The 14030-nt window shown below is 47.2% G+C and overlaps 1 protein-coding gene across 14 annotated transcripts in view; it reads left to right on the top strand.

Annotated features, from left to right (window-relative positions):
- Positions 1 to 13924, top strand: part of MIB2 (MIB E3 ubiquitin protein ligase 2) — a 36049-nt gene extending 22125 nt beyond the window's left edge. For 4 of the 14 annotated variants that reach the window (XM_065037370.1, XM_065037369.1, XM_065037371.1 and 1 more), the window contains 15 exons: positions 687 to 881; positions 1144 to 1286; positions 2381 to 2488; positions 3647 to 3751; positions 4464 to 4626; positions 5429 to 5562; positions 7378 to 7526; positions 7927 to 8083; positions 8510 to 8664; positions 9272 to 9398; positions 9675 to 9905; positions 10623 to 10801; positions 11371 to 11555; positions 12104 to 12169; positions 12516 to 13924. In XM_065037370.1, coding sequence (XP_064893442.1) covers positions 687 to 881; positions 1144 to 1286; positions 2381 to 2488; positions 3647 to 3751; positions 4464 to 4626; positions 5429 to 5562; positions 7378 to 7526; positions 7927 to 8083; positions 8510 to 8664; positions 9272 to 9398; positions 9675 to 9905; positions 10623 to 10801; positions 11371 to 11555; positions 12104 to 12169; positions 12516 to 12757 — 2339 coding nt within the window. In that variant the 3' untranslated portion in view covers positions 12758 to 13924. Of the gene's footprint in view, positions 1 to 686; positions 882 to 1143; positions 1287 to 2341; positions 2489 to 3646; positions 3752 to 4463; positions 4627 to 5428; positions 5563 to 7377; positions 7527 to 7926; positions 8084 to 8509; positions 8665 to 9271; positions 9399 to 9674; positions 9906 to 10622; positions 10802 to 11370; positions 11556 to 12103; positions 12170 to 12515 lie in introns of all 14 variants that reach the window. The other 10 variants (XM_065037368.1, XM_065037367.1, XM_021281788.2 and 7 more) reach the window with 5 other exon arrangements.
- The last annotated feature ends 106 nt before the right edge of the window (positions 13925 to 14030 follow it).

Genomic DNA, 14030 nt, shown 5'->3' with positions numbered 1-14030 from the left:
GTGTTCACTCCCTCTGGGTTCAGTGGAGGACACGGATACTCGCAGGGTCTGAGAGCAAAAGAAGCTTATGCTCAGTACAGCTTATCCATCCTTTTGAGATCAGATCAACATTTACATGTCTGAGACTTGTGTTGCCTACGCTGTGACCTGAAATCAGTTACACGTGCAAGACAAATGAGAAGAAAGAAAAGGGCGGCCGCCCAGCTGGTCCCTGGTGGGTCCTGCCTTGTCTTTGGTGGAGCTGCCCCATCCACAGCAGTTAGATGAGGAGGATTTACTTTCTCACAAATACATCCTCCTATTCTGGATTGTTTCCATCATACTTCTTGCTTGGGCAGGTGACGAGAAGTACCAGAACAAACTTTACTTGATGTTCTTCCACCTGACCAGTGTTGGGGAGAGACTGAAGATCTTGGGTGGGTTTGACAACACTGCTGTGTTTTTATGTTGCCACAGTGTGGTGCCACGACGCTGTGTGTTGCCTGTCAGGCAGTGTTTCTGTGCACCCAAAGAGCCGTCTGCTTCCACACAAAATTCACCTTTTCCACATTTGTATTCCAAAGGAAAGGGCTTGACTGGCTTTCACTGAGTTTAGTGTAGAGATTCTCTCCTTGTTGGTCAAACTGGATAATTTTTCTAATTAGAAGGGTGACTGACATTTCTTTTCCCCCCTGTTTTTCCATCAGGTGGTGAAGGTAAAACTGGGCGCGTGGTCGATATTCGTGGCTGGGATGTGGAGACTGGACGCAGTGTGGCCAGCGTCATATGGTCTGATGGCACCACGAATGTCTACAGAGTTGGACACAAGGGGAAAGTGGACCTGAAATGCACTGTGGAGGCATCTGGTGGCTTTTACTACAAAGAGCATCTCCCAAAATTAGGTAGAGACAAGCCTTGTGTTGAGAAATTCTGATTCATGCTGCCATCTCCTGACGCTAAAGCCATTTTGCTTGAAAGACAGAACATCAGGAGGTGGTTTTATAATGTTCCCACATAATATGTACTATTTAAAAGAGTGGTCCATGTGTGAACATAGTGCTTTGTTTCAGAGTGTTAGTAAAGTAGTTTGGCCTTGCAGTGGTAGGATGCCCCCAGTACAGGGACATCCTGCCTGTATGTGGGTGGTGTCGTTCTTCTCTTCAGGAAAACCAGCTGAACTGCAGAGGAAAGAAAGCACAGACAGGCACCCGTTCCAGCACGGGGACAAAGTGAAGTGCCTGCTGGACATCGACATCTTGCGGGAGATGCAGGAGGGCCATGGTGGCTGGAATCCGAAAATGGCTGAGGTATGCTGCTGCTTGCTCTCCTCTCGGTGATTTATCAATCACCATCTCAGACTACATAAGCAGACACGGGCTAGGAAGTTACCAGAACATCTTTGTATATATTTATATTGTGTTGCCTGAATCACAGATACAAATTCTGTAGCGATAGGATGCTGGATTCGATTTCTTTTTAGGCTCAGATAACTCTGTGTTGTGCGAGCATTGCCTCGTGGAGCCCTGCCTAATTTCTAGGAGTCTACAGTGGGTGAAAAGAGTTGCTCAAAAGTCTTGAAGTGAGTGCGAAAAACTAATGGCTGGTTTGTTTGTTTTTAAATGATCCGTGGATCTTTACCTCGGAGTTCTGGATCCATTCCCGGTTGGGCTTCTTTTGCACTGTGCATTGCTACTAATGAACGTTACGTGTTTTGCCAACAGTGGCCCTGGCCAGGGCTGAAATTTCTTGGCCCATATTGACATTATGTCTCTGATCCTGTGTTAGTAACTCGTATAAAAGTGGCTCTTTTTGAGAGGGAGGGAAGCTATAGTCACAGGTGTCCCAAATACCTGCTACCTTTGAGTCAGTCAACTGAATAACCTGCATGTCTGATTCTGAGACAGCGTCTAAAGCCTTGGTATGTGAAGCAGTGCTATATAATTCTAAAGATAGGTTATATATGTATCCTAGCCCAACCTGCCCGGTGGGTGAGCACTCTTTTTGAAAACAGACTTTGAAATGTCAAGACAAATTATGTCAATTCAGTTTCAATGTGGAAATCTATTAACTGAGCATTGGTCTCTTTTTTAGCCTGACAGGCAGGGATTTAGCATCTTCTGGCATGAACTTTCAGGCAGCTGTCAGTGGAGCCATGGATTTTTTATTCAAAAGCTATAGTTTTTGAGTGTTGCTGTGTAGCTAACATAGTCTGCTGGGTTGTTAAACCTCTACGCTTTGGGATTCCTGTTGGTGGTGAATGCAGGTGTAGAGAGGGATATTAAACAGAGAACAAGTAGGTAATTTAGCCATCTATGCCTCACATGCCTGCTTTCCCCACTATTAAGCAATGTGATTTATTTAGGGGGTTTCCCCTACTTTTTTTTTCCCCCCTTATCAAAAGTTCATTGGCCAGACAGGGACTGTGCACAGAATCACGGACAGAGGGGACGTGAGGGTCCAGTTCAACAGCGAAACCCGCTGGACTTTCCATCCTGGAGCCCTGACGAAGGTAGGTGCTGACGGGCGAGCGCACCCAGAACGAGCTCTGTCTAACCTGCCCTGTTAGGACACACCGTGTCCCAAGCAAGTGCCAAAGACACAGGCCGCTCTTCTAAAAGCGGTGGTCATAGGCAGGATTTCCTGCAAGCCGTCGGGGTCGAGGCAGATGGCTGCAGACAGTGGGAGCTGGGCGACTAGGCTGTCCAGTTTTATCAATCTTTGCATTTCAAATGTTCTAAGTTCTTAAGGTAAATTCCATTTCTTAATTACAGCTTCTTTGATAAGAGCGATAACACTAGAACTACAGTAGCTCATCCTTCTGCACCTTCCCTTCATCTGTGATGAACCTGCTTCCACGCCATTTCCATTTCATTTTTCTCTTTCTTTTGTCTTCATGTTATTCTCGTTTTTGCATCTTTCTTTGTGTCGCTTCTCTCTGATTTCTCTGGGTGACCTGAGTCTTTAATCCAGCTCTTCTAATTTTGTGTCTGCACTTCTAAAGCTCATAGCTCGCCTTCCCCAGAGGTTTGGGGACTTGAAATGTGGATGATAAGAAACAGGGCTAATGGGTATAGAAAGACCACAGGATTCTGAAAGGCCTGAACAAGGTCACAGTGCTAAAAACTCCAGGACCAATGGAAAATGCAGTGTCTGCTTTTTAAAGTATGTTTTGACAGGACTCCCTTAGCTCAGTGAGCAGAGGGAGCATCTGGCAAATTACCAGTACAGATACGCTCTGGATTCCCTTTTATGTTTTAAATAACAAACAGATTTAACTTCTGTATTAAAGTGAAGTAAGATCTCCAGTGCCAAGTCAGGTATAGTGATGAGATGGACCAGGGAAAGTTCCATATTATACTGATATTGATTATAAATGGTTTGAAGAAGAAAAGAAAAATGTTTTGTCTCAAATTATTTCCCTGCTTAATTGTGTACTTGGCTTAAAACAGAAATACAACAGCCCTTGGATTGTGTTTATTTTGCAGTGCGGTGATTACGGATTTCTTGGTAGTCGTACTTACATTTTGTATTGCCTCGTTTTCTTTGAGTCAATGGGCTGCTCGTTTGGTTGGGTTTTCTGAGGGTGGGGGTGGAGTGAAGGGACTGATTGCTGCCTTTTTTTCCTGGCTTTGTCGGCCAAAAGCTGATGACTTTCTTTTTCTTGTAGCTCAACACCTTTTGGGTTGGTGATGTTGTCCGAGTGATAGATGATATGGAAACAGTGAAGCGATTCCAACCTGGTCATGGGGAGTGGACAGATGAAATGGCACCTGTGAGTGCGCGCCAGTTCCAGGACAGTCCAGTAAATCCTGAGTTTTCCCAAGTCATTAGTCATAGCGACGGGGCTTGCGTTGCCCCCCAGTGTTCAGCTGCTCAGTGAGCGCACAGACCTTTCTGGGACTGCTGAGGCTTCGCAAATCAATGTCACTTGGAGCTACCGGTGGTAAATCCGATTGCGGGAACCAAAGCAAAGTGGGTAGATGGGGAATCTGGCAAAGGGTTTGGCTACCAGTGAGTCAGATAAGAGGTTTCACTAACCAAAGTAACAAGTCCTCTTACGCCCCCCCGAATTCTCTGGAATGAGGCAGGAAAGTGTGCAAGTTGAGGAACGGCCTGATCAGACCATTATGGCTAAAAAGCAGAATACAGGTGTCCTCCAGGAGCAATTAAATGCACAGAGGAAACCTTTCCTAGCCCCAATTTTATCAATTCTCTCAGTTCTTCAGACCATGTTTTGTTGTTTCACCACCTTCCTCTCCAGACGTTTGTAATGTGTCTGGGAAACCTTTCTTACGTAAAGCCAGCAGCAGAGAAACTGCTGGGAACCCTCCGGTGTCCTGGCGAGCGCGTCACTGTCCGTGCTTCTTTCCACAGAGCAGGAGGTGCCGCCTGCGAAACCGCTGGTAGAGGCGTTGCGTTGGTTCTGAGGTGCGGAGCAGACTGCGTTTTACCTTTTGAAAACCGTTTCTCTCTTTCCTTTGCAGACCCTGGGGCACATCGGCAAAGTGATCAAGGTCTATGGGGACGGAGACCTGCGCGTCTCGGTTGGAGGGCAGTCCTGGACGTTTAACCCGGCTTGCCTGACTGTCTACCAGAGAGACGAGGAAGCGAACCTCATGACAACAGAGAACGCAAAGGAATCCAAAAGTGAGCTAGTGAGAGCAGACACGTCTGATCTGGCGGGGACTGTGGAATGGTTGCTCGGGTGTAACAACATCAACACCCTTCGGACAGTGTTGAACTCCAGCTGCCTGTTCTTCCCCAGACAGAGTTGCAGATCTGAATTCTGCCTTAGCAGGGAAGCAAAGCTGGTCTTAGCAGGAAAATACAGAATTTAGGGCTCAGGAGTGCTAACCGTAGCCCTGGGTTCAGTGTTTGCTTCTGCCTTGGTTTGTCTCAATTTCCCGTTCTGTCGGGCTGCCGTTCCTGGAGGAGGATACTTGAATACCTGTGAAATATTCCTAGGCCCTTGGGTGGAAGTGTTGTCAAATCCTGGGGTTTTTTTGTTTTGCTGTGCAGATGGGTCTTAAACTGTTTGCTTGAGTTAGACTTCAGGGAGAACTTTTGTATGAGCCCAAGCTTTTAAACTTGGTTCTATCTGTAACCACTCTGTCCTCTCAAGCATTCCAAAGGTTGTAATTAGGGGGGCCCATTCTGAAAAGATCTATATTTCTTCCCTACAGCATAATTTCCAAAACCATGCATTTTGCCTTGTAGGAGTGATTTTTTTGTGTTGTTCTTCTGTACCATGGTCTCAGGTCTTTCTGGGTTCTCAAAATATCAGACTTGTAAAGCAAAAGTTCTGTGCAAGCCACAAGTTTGTAAAGCTTTTTGTGTGAGCTGGAGTATCAGAGGTGCAGCAGGCCCATAGTGTGGCTGTGCAGCTGTATGCATGTCTACATACGCTCTTTGGTCCTCTTAACCCGTGGCTGTTTCTCGTTCCTATCAGGTACTTTAATTACCGTATTGGAGAAGCTGCTGTCCCAGAAGACGGAGTCGGAGCACGCAGGGTGCCTGGTCATTTGTGCGGCGCTCAACAACGCCGCTAAAGTCCGGGAGCTCCTTCAGAAGTACCCGGACAAGGCAAGTTTTGAAGCCATCCAGAATGGTTATTTTTTGTTGCTCTTCTTTAAAATACCGTCATAAAATTTTGTAGTTGAGTGGGATGCGAGAAAAAGAATGATTTTTCAGACCTAGTATTAGTCCTACAACACATTTCTAAAGCCGGCTTTTCCCAGGTTTCATGTATGGACACTACACCAGTAGAACTAGGGGAGAGGTATTCATCTGTATGAAAACACTGACAAGATGTCTGAGTATCCAGCCTCTGTTTGAAAAAAAAGCCATGGCTTGTGTCTGCCTGAATGTCTGTCCTTACGTGACCTTGCAAAATGCTGCTGTTGGAATCGGGAAAGAGAAAAGCTGCCCAGGTCCTGGTGCTGTGTGTCTGTGCGGTGTCTTATCTCCCGTCTGACTGGAGCAGGGAACTGGGCTGGACTTGTTGCTGAACAGTTCATGTGCCTGCTGAGTGCCAGACTGTTGGGATCACATCTGCTCACATCACTGCTCTTTTAAGCTGCCTCTTTGAAGGTTCAGGCTCCTAAACAGGTTAAAAAAGGAGAACTGGAGAACAAAGTATTTCAGCAATGTCCCTGGAGACCATTGGTAACAAAACATAGGTTTTGTTGAGCCTCTGTGTGCAGGGCTGGCAGGAGCAGCTGGGTGCATGAACCAGGAAAGCTAGGATCAGTTCTGAAGGAACCCATGTGAAGCTCATTTGGTGGTTAGTTGTCTGGTATTTATTATAGTTCTTTGTTTACAAAGTTAATGGGGCCTGTGGAGATGGGAGGAATAGACAAATACCTGCAGTTGTTGAATTTATCCCAGATAAACGAGTGCCAAGAGTCAGAAATCCCTTATGTTAATAGATATTTTTATTAGATTTCTATTTCTTTTTTATTTCTATTCTAATATTTACATTAATAAACTGTTATTTCTATTAGAGTGTTGTATACAGCAATAGGAGGCTGGATTTGAGGCTCACTTAGTAGTGCAAGTTGGAGCTGCTTGCCAAGGCCTTTTCAGCTTGTCAGCATTTTGTTCCTTGCATAAATGGAATAATAACACCGTGGCCTCTAATGCCTCCTTGTCTGGATGACTCACCCGTCATTTTGGGTGAATCAAGGGGAGTCTTGCCTGCTCTGCTCTCCTGACTGCTGCACGGAACCAGCTGCAGGGAAGAAACCCCCTTGTTCTCCTTGCCAGGCTGCTGAGGTTCTGCTTGCTCCTTCACTGCTTCTCCTTAGTCTCCCACTGATTTCAGTAGCTTCTTTTCCTTTTCTTTTCATACAGCTTGTCTTTGTTCTTCAGTCCCTTTACTTCTCAAACAAATCTCATTGCAGCATTTGGACACTGTGATATGCCCTCCAGCCATTGTGCCCAGTGAAACACCTGCAGTAACACAGAACAATGGGGACTTGGCATCTTCACAGCCTTATGCAAAGTGAATTTGATCTCCTCATGCATTTTCCTGTTGAGAAGGGAGTTTTTGGCAGAGATGCCAAGAAGCATTCTGCTCACAGGCAGAGGGATTTGGCATCAGAGCTGCAATTAGAGCCCTGGCTTCCAGCTCGGGTCACTCGCTTGTCCCTTCTTGACGAAATGCGCTGTCCCCTTCCTCTTTAGAAATATTCTGGGACAGGGTCAGCGTTGTGGTTGATGTACACGGAACGGAGCTGACGGGGCATGGATTCTGCTTTGCATTTCTGAGCCTGCGACTGCTCTGCGGCCAGTGACTCCCACCTTGCTAAAACCTTCTCTAGAAAGAGCTGAGGCTTGAACACAAGGCGAGGTCTTTCCTAACCGAGCTGTTTGCCGTGTCTCTGCCCTTTCCCGTAGGTCGATGCCAAGAACCAGGGCAGGACGGCCCTGCAGATTGCTTCTTACCAGGGACATCTGGATGTTGTGAAGCTCCTGCTGCAGGCACACGCCAGCGTCAACCTAAGGGATGAAGAGGGGGATACAGCCCTGCACTACGCAGCTTTTGGGTAGGACATCTGTCTTCTTGCTGTCTCTGCTACAAGACCTAAAGGGCTGCCAGAGCACATTTCTAGCTGTAGATGGGCCATCTGTGTGAGGGGCGTGTGGCTGATGGAGGCTTTTCTCTGATTTTACCTTATGTTCAAAATTGAAGCTTCATGGCCACAGGTGCATTCTTAGTGCATTAATTTAACCCCCACAGCTAAGTTGGTTCCCATGCCAGAAATTTTAGGGGGAATCGGAGCAACTGGTGGGAAGGTTTTGGTTATTAGATCCTTTTCAGGAGGATGTTGGGGTGGTTTGGTTGTTTGGGATTGGTTTTGTTTGTTTGTTGCCTTACAGGAAGGAAGAATTTACTGCCTGCACAGGACTGAATCTAATCTGTTTCACTCCTTGTTTTTAAATCAGAAACCAAGCTGAGGTTGCCCGTGTGCTTATTAGTAAAGGAGCCAGCACGGACCTGTTAAACAACGCAAAGTGCACAGCGTTGTATGTTGCTGTCAGTCAAGGATTCACAGAGGTCGTGCGGACCCTCTGCGAGCTCAACTGCGATGTCAACCTCCCAGTGAGTTCCAGGGTTTGGGGGCTGGGGGATGTGTTGGTGGTTTTTTGGGTTTTGGTGTTGGTTTATTTTGGTGTTGGTTCTTTTTTGAGGTAGGGAGGTGTTTCTTTATGCCTTACACCATCTGTTGCTTCATAGAATTTGGAGGTCATTCTCTTAAAACATGCTTCTGTGCACTGGACAGAGGAAGTATTCCTCTATCTTCAGTAGCCTGAAATTCCAGTTTTGGGTCTGCTCCTTCTCCTCAGCTCAATGCAGTGACACTTGTTGCTGCGCTGGCCTTGGGCTCCCAGCGAGAGCTGACCTGCTGCTCCTGTGTGTTGTTGAAACGCTCCTGCTCCCAGCAATAGGGAGCAATGAGACTTTTTATGAGTGTCATTTGATACTCTGAGGTAGGTGACTTTATTGTGCTTTGGTGTCCGTGTTCAGGATTCCCAGGGAGACACCCCTCTGCATTACGCCATCACTGCAGATTACGCAGTCATTATTGAGATTCTCACTGAAGTACCCAACATCGACTTCACTGTCCAGAACTGCCAAGGCTTCAACCTGCTCCACTATTCTGCTCTGAAAGGCAACAAGCTGTAAGTGACCCTTTATCATTCTTGCTGCTTTTACAGATGTTAGCTCATGGTTGCTGCCTTAGCAGTAAGAATATAGTTGACGTAGCTCTAGATAGCTAGGAAGGAAACGGTTGGCTATACGTTTCTTGGGTTTGGATACAGCAGGGTATAGCTGTTGCCCTTTTTCATGCGCTCACAGAAAACTGCTGCCATCCCATCTGTCTCGTAGCTGCTTAGCCTGGCTAGGAAATCTGGCTGCTTCTGGATAGTCTCTGTAGATGTTTGGGCTCACACACAGGAGAGGAGAAGGTCTGTAGTAAACCGTACTTGAAGAGACTATAGCTGGGAGCCTCTGGAATTCTTCTGAGGATAAATCTGCTCGTTATTTTCATGGCAGTATGAGTTTACCCTGCTTTATTAAAAGATAACCGCAGGCTTTTGTTGTATTCTTGTCATTCAGTCTGTGAGATAGAGGGAGTGCTCTGCGTCACCGTTGCCAACTCACGGTGCTGCCTATTAAAACTTCAATACTTTTAAGTGCTGAGCAGAAGAGGCGGGCCTGCCTCCTCTGCGTTATTTTCTTTCCTGACAAAGTAACTCTTCCATCTCTGCTAACCTCCAACCCTAGAGCCATAAAGAATATTCTAGCAAGAGCTCGGCAGCTGGTTGACTCCAAAAAGGAAGATGGCTTCACCGCCCTGCACCTTGCTGCTCTCAACAATCACAAGGAAGTGGCAGAAATTCTCATCAAAGAGGTAAGTGACAAGTTTTCATACCCAAGTCATCACCAGGAAAATGTTCTTTGTGTGTCGGTTGGGCACTTGGCTTCTAATCCTCGCTTTCTTGATATTCGGGTTGGTGGGTGATATGGCTGAGATACAGAGGGCTGGATCACATAGCTCTCCCGGAGATCTCTGTCCCGACAAAGATGGACTTGAGACCTGGGGCCTCCACCGTCACCAAGCTGCAGGGCTGTTCTCCAGCCACACTCAGCGGCAACAGCTCACTCTGATGCAATTCTTGTCTTCAAGGGTCGCTGCGATGTCAACCTCAAGAACAACCGCAACCAGACGGCGCTGCACCTGGCTGTCATCCAGGGACACGTGGCGATGGTGCAGCTGCTGGTCAGCGAGGGCAGCGATGTCAACGCTGAGGATGAGGACGGGGACACAGCCATGCACATCGCCTTGGAACGGCAGCAGCTCATGTCCGTCATGATGGAGAAGCGCGAAGGGGAGATGGGGTTGTCTCTCCTTTCCAAGGTGAGATAAGGGGAGGAGAAAGTCCAGCACACAGGGCAGGAAAACGCTTGATGATGTTAGAGCAAGAGCAGAGAGTGGGACCTAAGGGGGCAAAGGAAGGCAGGGAAATTGTGTAAAGCCGGTCCAGATGGGCAGTGTGGAAACAAGCCTTCTTGCTGTGGGAAAGCAAGAATAGATCCTCTGAGGGCATGTTTGAATGAAACTTCACATAGTCAGACAACAATTCATGCTGTCTCCCCCGATATTTTTATTAGCATTGTGCGTTTCTTTCTTAACATGGGAAAGGTCATGAATCCAGTTGCAGAGCCAAGAGTCTTGGGTTTAATTCATGCCCCAGAACCACAGCAATTAATTTCTGCCTGGTGGTGTGGAAAATATGAGGACAGCCAACCACAAACACCCCAGTTATCTGCAGATGTAGAACAGAATGTGAGAGGTGACACACATCAGTCTTCATTGTACTTCCTCTTCACTACCTGAAGAAGTGAATGCCCATTACTATGATTAGTAATGATTAGCACCAGTTAGGACCAGTTACACACTCTTGTTCCCAGAATGCAAGATTTGAATCTGCGATTTGTATTTTTCTAAAGAGAATGCTAAATGGCCCTTTTGAATTGTAAGTACAAGGATTAAGACTTTGATCTGTATCAAGTTTTAAACAAAGCCGCATAACAGAAACTTTTTCTATTAACAGTGTTTCTCAACCTCTTTTAGCTGCAGGCGTCTGGCATTCTTGGAAATGTAGAGCTGAATGTTGGAACTGCCATTGCATGCTACTTAGCACAAGAGGGAGCAGATATTAATTATGCAAACCATCGGGGAAAGTCTCCTTTAGACCTCATTACAGATGGAAGGATTGTCCAGCTCGTCAAAGACTTCTCACAGAAATTCAGGTAAACCGTGTCCTCTGGAAAGTACCTCCAGTTCCAGTTCCTTGCAGGATGCGAGATGCTCGCGCAGCACGGTGGTGTCACCACACGCTGCAGTTGGTTGGATGCTGAGGGCTTTGGATTTGGGACTCGTAATGCCAGGACAGAAGTCTGAATCCGAACCTGTGTCACATCAGAGGCAAACTCCCGGACAGCCGCCCCAGGTGCCTTTCAGGGACGTGCAAATATGGAGGATGGTTAGGGCTGCGCTTTTGAAATAGCTCCTAAAAACTGGCTCCTCCCCGCGGATGATTGTACTGTCAGTACCCTTCAAAAGAGCAGTTTCAGGTGGTGTAAACACTAGTCATCCCTGCTCCTTCCCGTTCTTTTTAGATAGAACCAGTCAGAATCCCGGCTGTTGAGGGCTGAGTTGGTCCCGCTGGGGCAGCGAAGGTTCGCAGGTTTATGCTACTTGAATATCTGCTGCTCTGTCTCCGTGTGGAGTGTTTACCAGGGAGCAGCACAGTGTTATCTGGTTGCTGAGGAGGACCTGGAGCATGTGGCTCAGGCTTTATTCCTTGTCCACGTTGCAGGGATCAGCAGGTTTCTTCAGACAGCTCAGCCGTCACCTGCAGCCTTCGCCGGGTGCACACCACCCCCAACACCATGACCAACCTTAGTGTCTCGAGCGTGGCGGTGCCCACAGAGTGCCTGGTCTGCTCGGAGCTGGCCTTGCTCATCCATTTCTTCCCCTGCCAGCACAGTATTGTGTGTGAAGGTAAGTCCATTCTGGGCTTTTTCTGGTTTTCTTCTCTTGTTTTTAACTTTTTCCTTCCTCTTCCATCACGTAGCCATCCTGGCTGGACTCTCACAAATCAAGTCCTGTTTAGACACAAAGCTATTATGCTGCTTGTGTCCCGAAACAACCCCAGCACAACCCCAGCATGATTTTAGCACCACCATAAGGTGTCCAAAGCTACCTGTGAAAAGCACAGAGTGTTCTGACCACCTGATGATCAGGAACCCAGGCAGCTTTGCTTGTGCTTATAGATGCCCTGGATAATTCCAAACGAAACCCAGATGATTTAGCCCTAGCTGGCAGCGCTTTATCCATCAAACATGTTGTATTGCTACTAGCGTAGGAAAGACTAAACCAAGAGACTGGGATGTAGCTCAAAAAGTGGTAGTGTCCTCATTTTCCTGCAGTAACAGTCTCTTAATCATCGAGGGAGGTCTCAGGTTGTTCAAAGCTGATGTTCTTGAGTCTGTTGTGTTCCTCCTGATTTGGGGCTTGACTGTTATCTCTTCTTGTGTCATTCATGGTAGAATGCTCCAGGAGGATGAAGAAGTGCATCAAATGTCAAGTGACAATAACCAAAAAACTGAAACAAGGTACGTTTGCTGTTAAGTGCTGTGGGAAGGGTCTTGCATAGAGTTAGTTTGAGCAGCATCGATGATTTTTCAGTGAAATAAGCATAAGAAAGGGAATTGATGTTTGTTGTTTGTTTGTGTGGGTTCTTGGTTAGTTTTTGAGGGGGCTGCCTGTTGCGTTGATCACCTTTAGAGAGGAAAAGGTACATTCTCTCAGGTGTCACGGGCCAAGCCCAAGCTGCATAGACAGGACAGGATGTCTCATGAAGCTTGTCCTGTATAGTCTGAGCTAATTGCCGCTCTTGAGGGGCAGCGGCTAATTAAAAGAGACAGAGCGTGCCGGTGACTGGCTCTTGCTCTCCTGCAGACAGCACCGAGGTGGAGTGCAGCCCCAGCTCGGAATCCACCGACCAGAGGAAGCTCATGGAGGAGCTGCAGAACCGCTACCGGCAGATGGAAGAGCGCATCACCTGCCCGATCTGCATCGACGACCAAATCAAACTGGTGTTCCAGTGCGGCCACGGCTCCTGCCCGGACTGCAGCACAGCCCTCACCGTCTGCCCCATCTGCCGGCAGGCCATCCGCGAGAGGATCCAGATCTTCGTCTAAGGATGCGCTCGCTTCCCTTCCCATTCCCACCTCCCTCCTTTCCTTCTTCTTTTGTTTGCGTTTTAGATGAGAGGCGCTAGTCAGGCTGATGCGTTTGGCTCCCTGCAAAAAGCCATTGTGAAAGAGAGGGGGGTGAAGAAGCGATGTGATTCGGGTGCAGGGGGAGGGAGTCCCCTCTGCTGCAGTGTCACCAGGCCAAGGAGCAGCACGGGAGGGCTGGCAGCCCCTCACCCCCTGCTGCCCATCCAGCCAAAAGGACCCCAAGTGAAGAACACTGACCTGGCTTCTGAAGGCAGAAGAGTCTTTCAGACCAAACAGACGTCCATGCGCAGGTGTTCCAGCAGCATCCAGCCCCCGTGACTGCGTCGCATCTCGTGCCCCGCGGCGTCAGATCTGCAGCCTCGCACTGCTTGGGATGGAGATGCTGGAGGAGGATGCACCTCGTACCGATGGCAAAGCATCCGCTTGCACTTCGTGAGGAGATCGCAGAGACCACCGATGCTTGTCGGTATTAGGGAGGGAACGTCCCAGGACTCTCTCAGATCTACTATTTAATGGGCTCAACGAGGACTCGGACTGACAGAGACAAATCTGGATGTCATGAGATCCTAAAGACAGAGTGTGTGCCTTAGAGATAAAGTAGTGAATGCTGATTGGAGAAAATACGTTGTTGTTACAAATATTTCTAACCTCTAAGTGACACTCTTCTTCCATTTTTTTGGTTTTATTTTGGCTCAACCGTGTGTTCAGAGACTCCTGAGCTTTCTATCCATAACGCCAAAGGCAGGTTTAAATACTCCAATCAAAATGTAAAGAAAATAAATAGTAATAATTAAGACATGAGAAAAAGGGATTTCATTTGTTTCTTTGTTTTGCAGCAAAACTTAATAAAATAAAATCTATATTTTCCTGAGCATTAAAATGAATGTACAAACAGTAGCTGAACTACGGATCCAGCTGTATTGTGTTTTCCAGCTGTCTGACTGAAGAAATATTATCCAGAGTCCATCCTGTAAAGTCCCTGTTGGTGGCAGCGGCCGCCTGGGACTGGTGCGCCATGTGTGTATGTACACGGACGTGTTTGCGTGTGTGCTGTGTATCGTTAACCACACAATTATACCAACTATACTGTTTATTACATATTGCGAGCAATATTTAAAACAAAAATGTTGTGTTCCTCTACTATCTTTATTCGTTAGCAAATCTTTTAAAGCAATTTTTCACTTTGTGGAGTATGTGGTCGTTACAGAAATATTTATTACTTCTTCATAAT

This window comes from Columba livia, chromosome 21, assembly GCF_036013475.1.
Source record: "Columba livia isolate bColLiv1 breed racing homer chromosome 21, bColLiv1.pat.W.v2, whole genome shotgun sequence".
Classification (NCBI taxonomy): domain Eukaryota; kingdom Metazoa; phylum Chordata; class Aves; order Columbiformes; family Columbidae; genus Columba; species Columba livia.
Note: the sequence above shows the minus strand (reverse complement) of the source record. Positions and strands in the feature narration are given on the sequence as shown.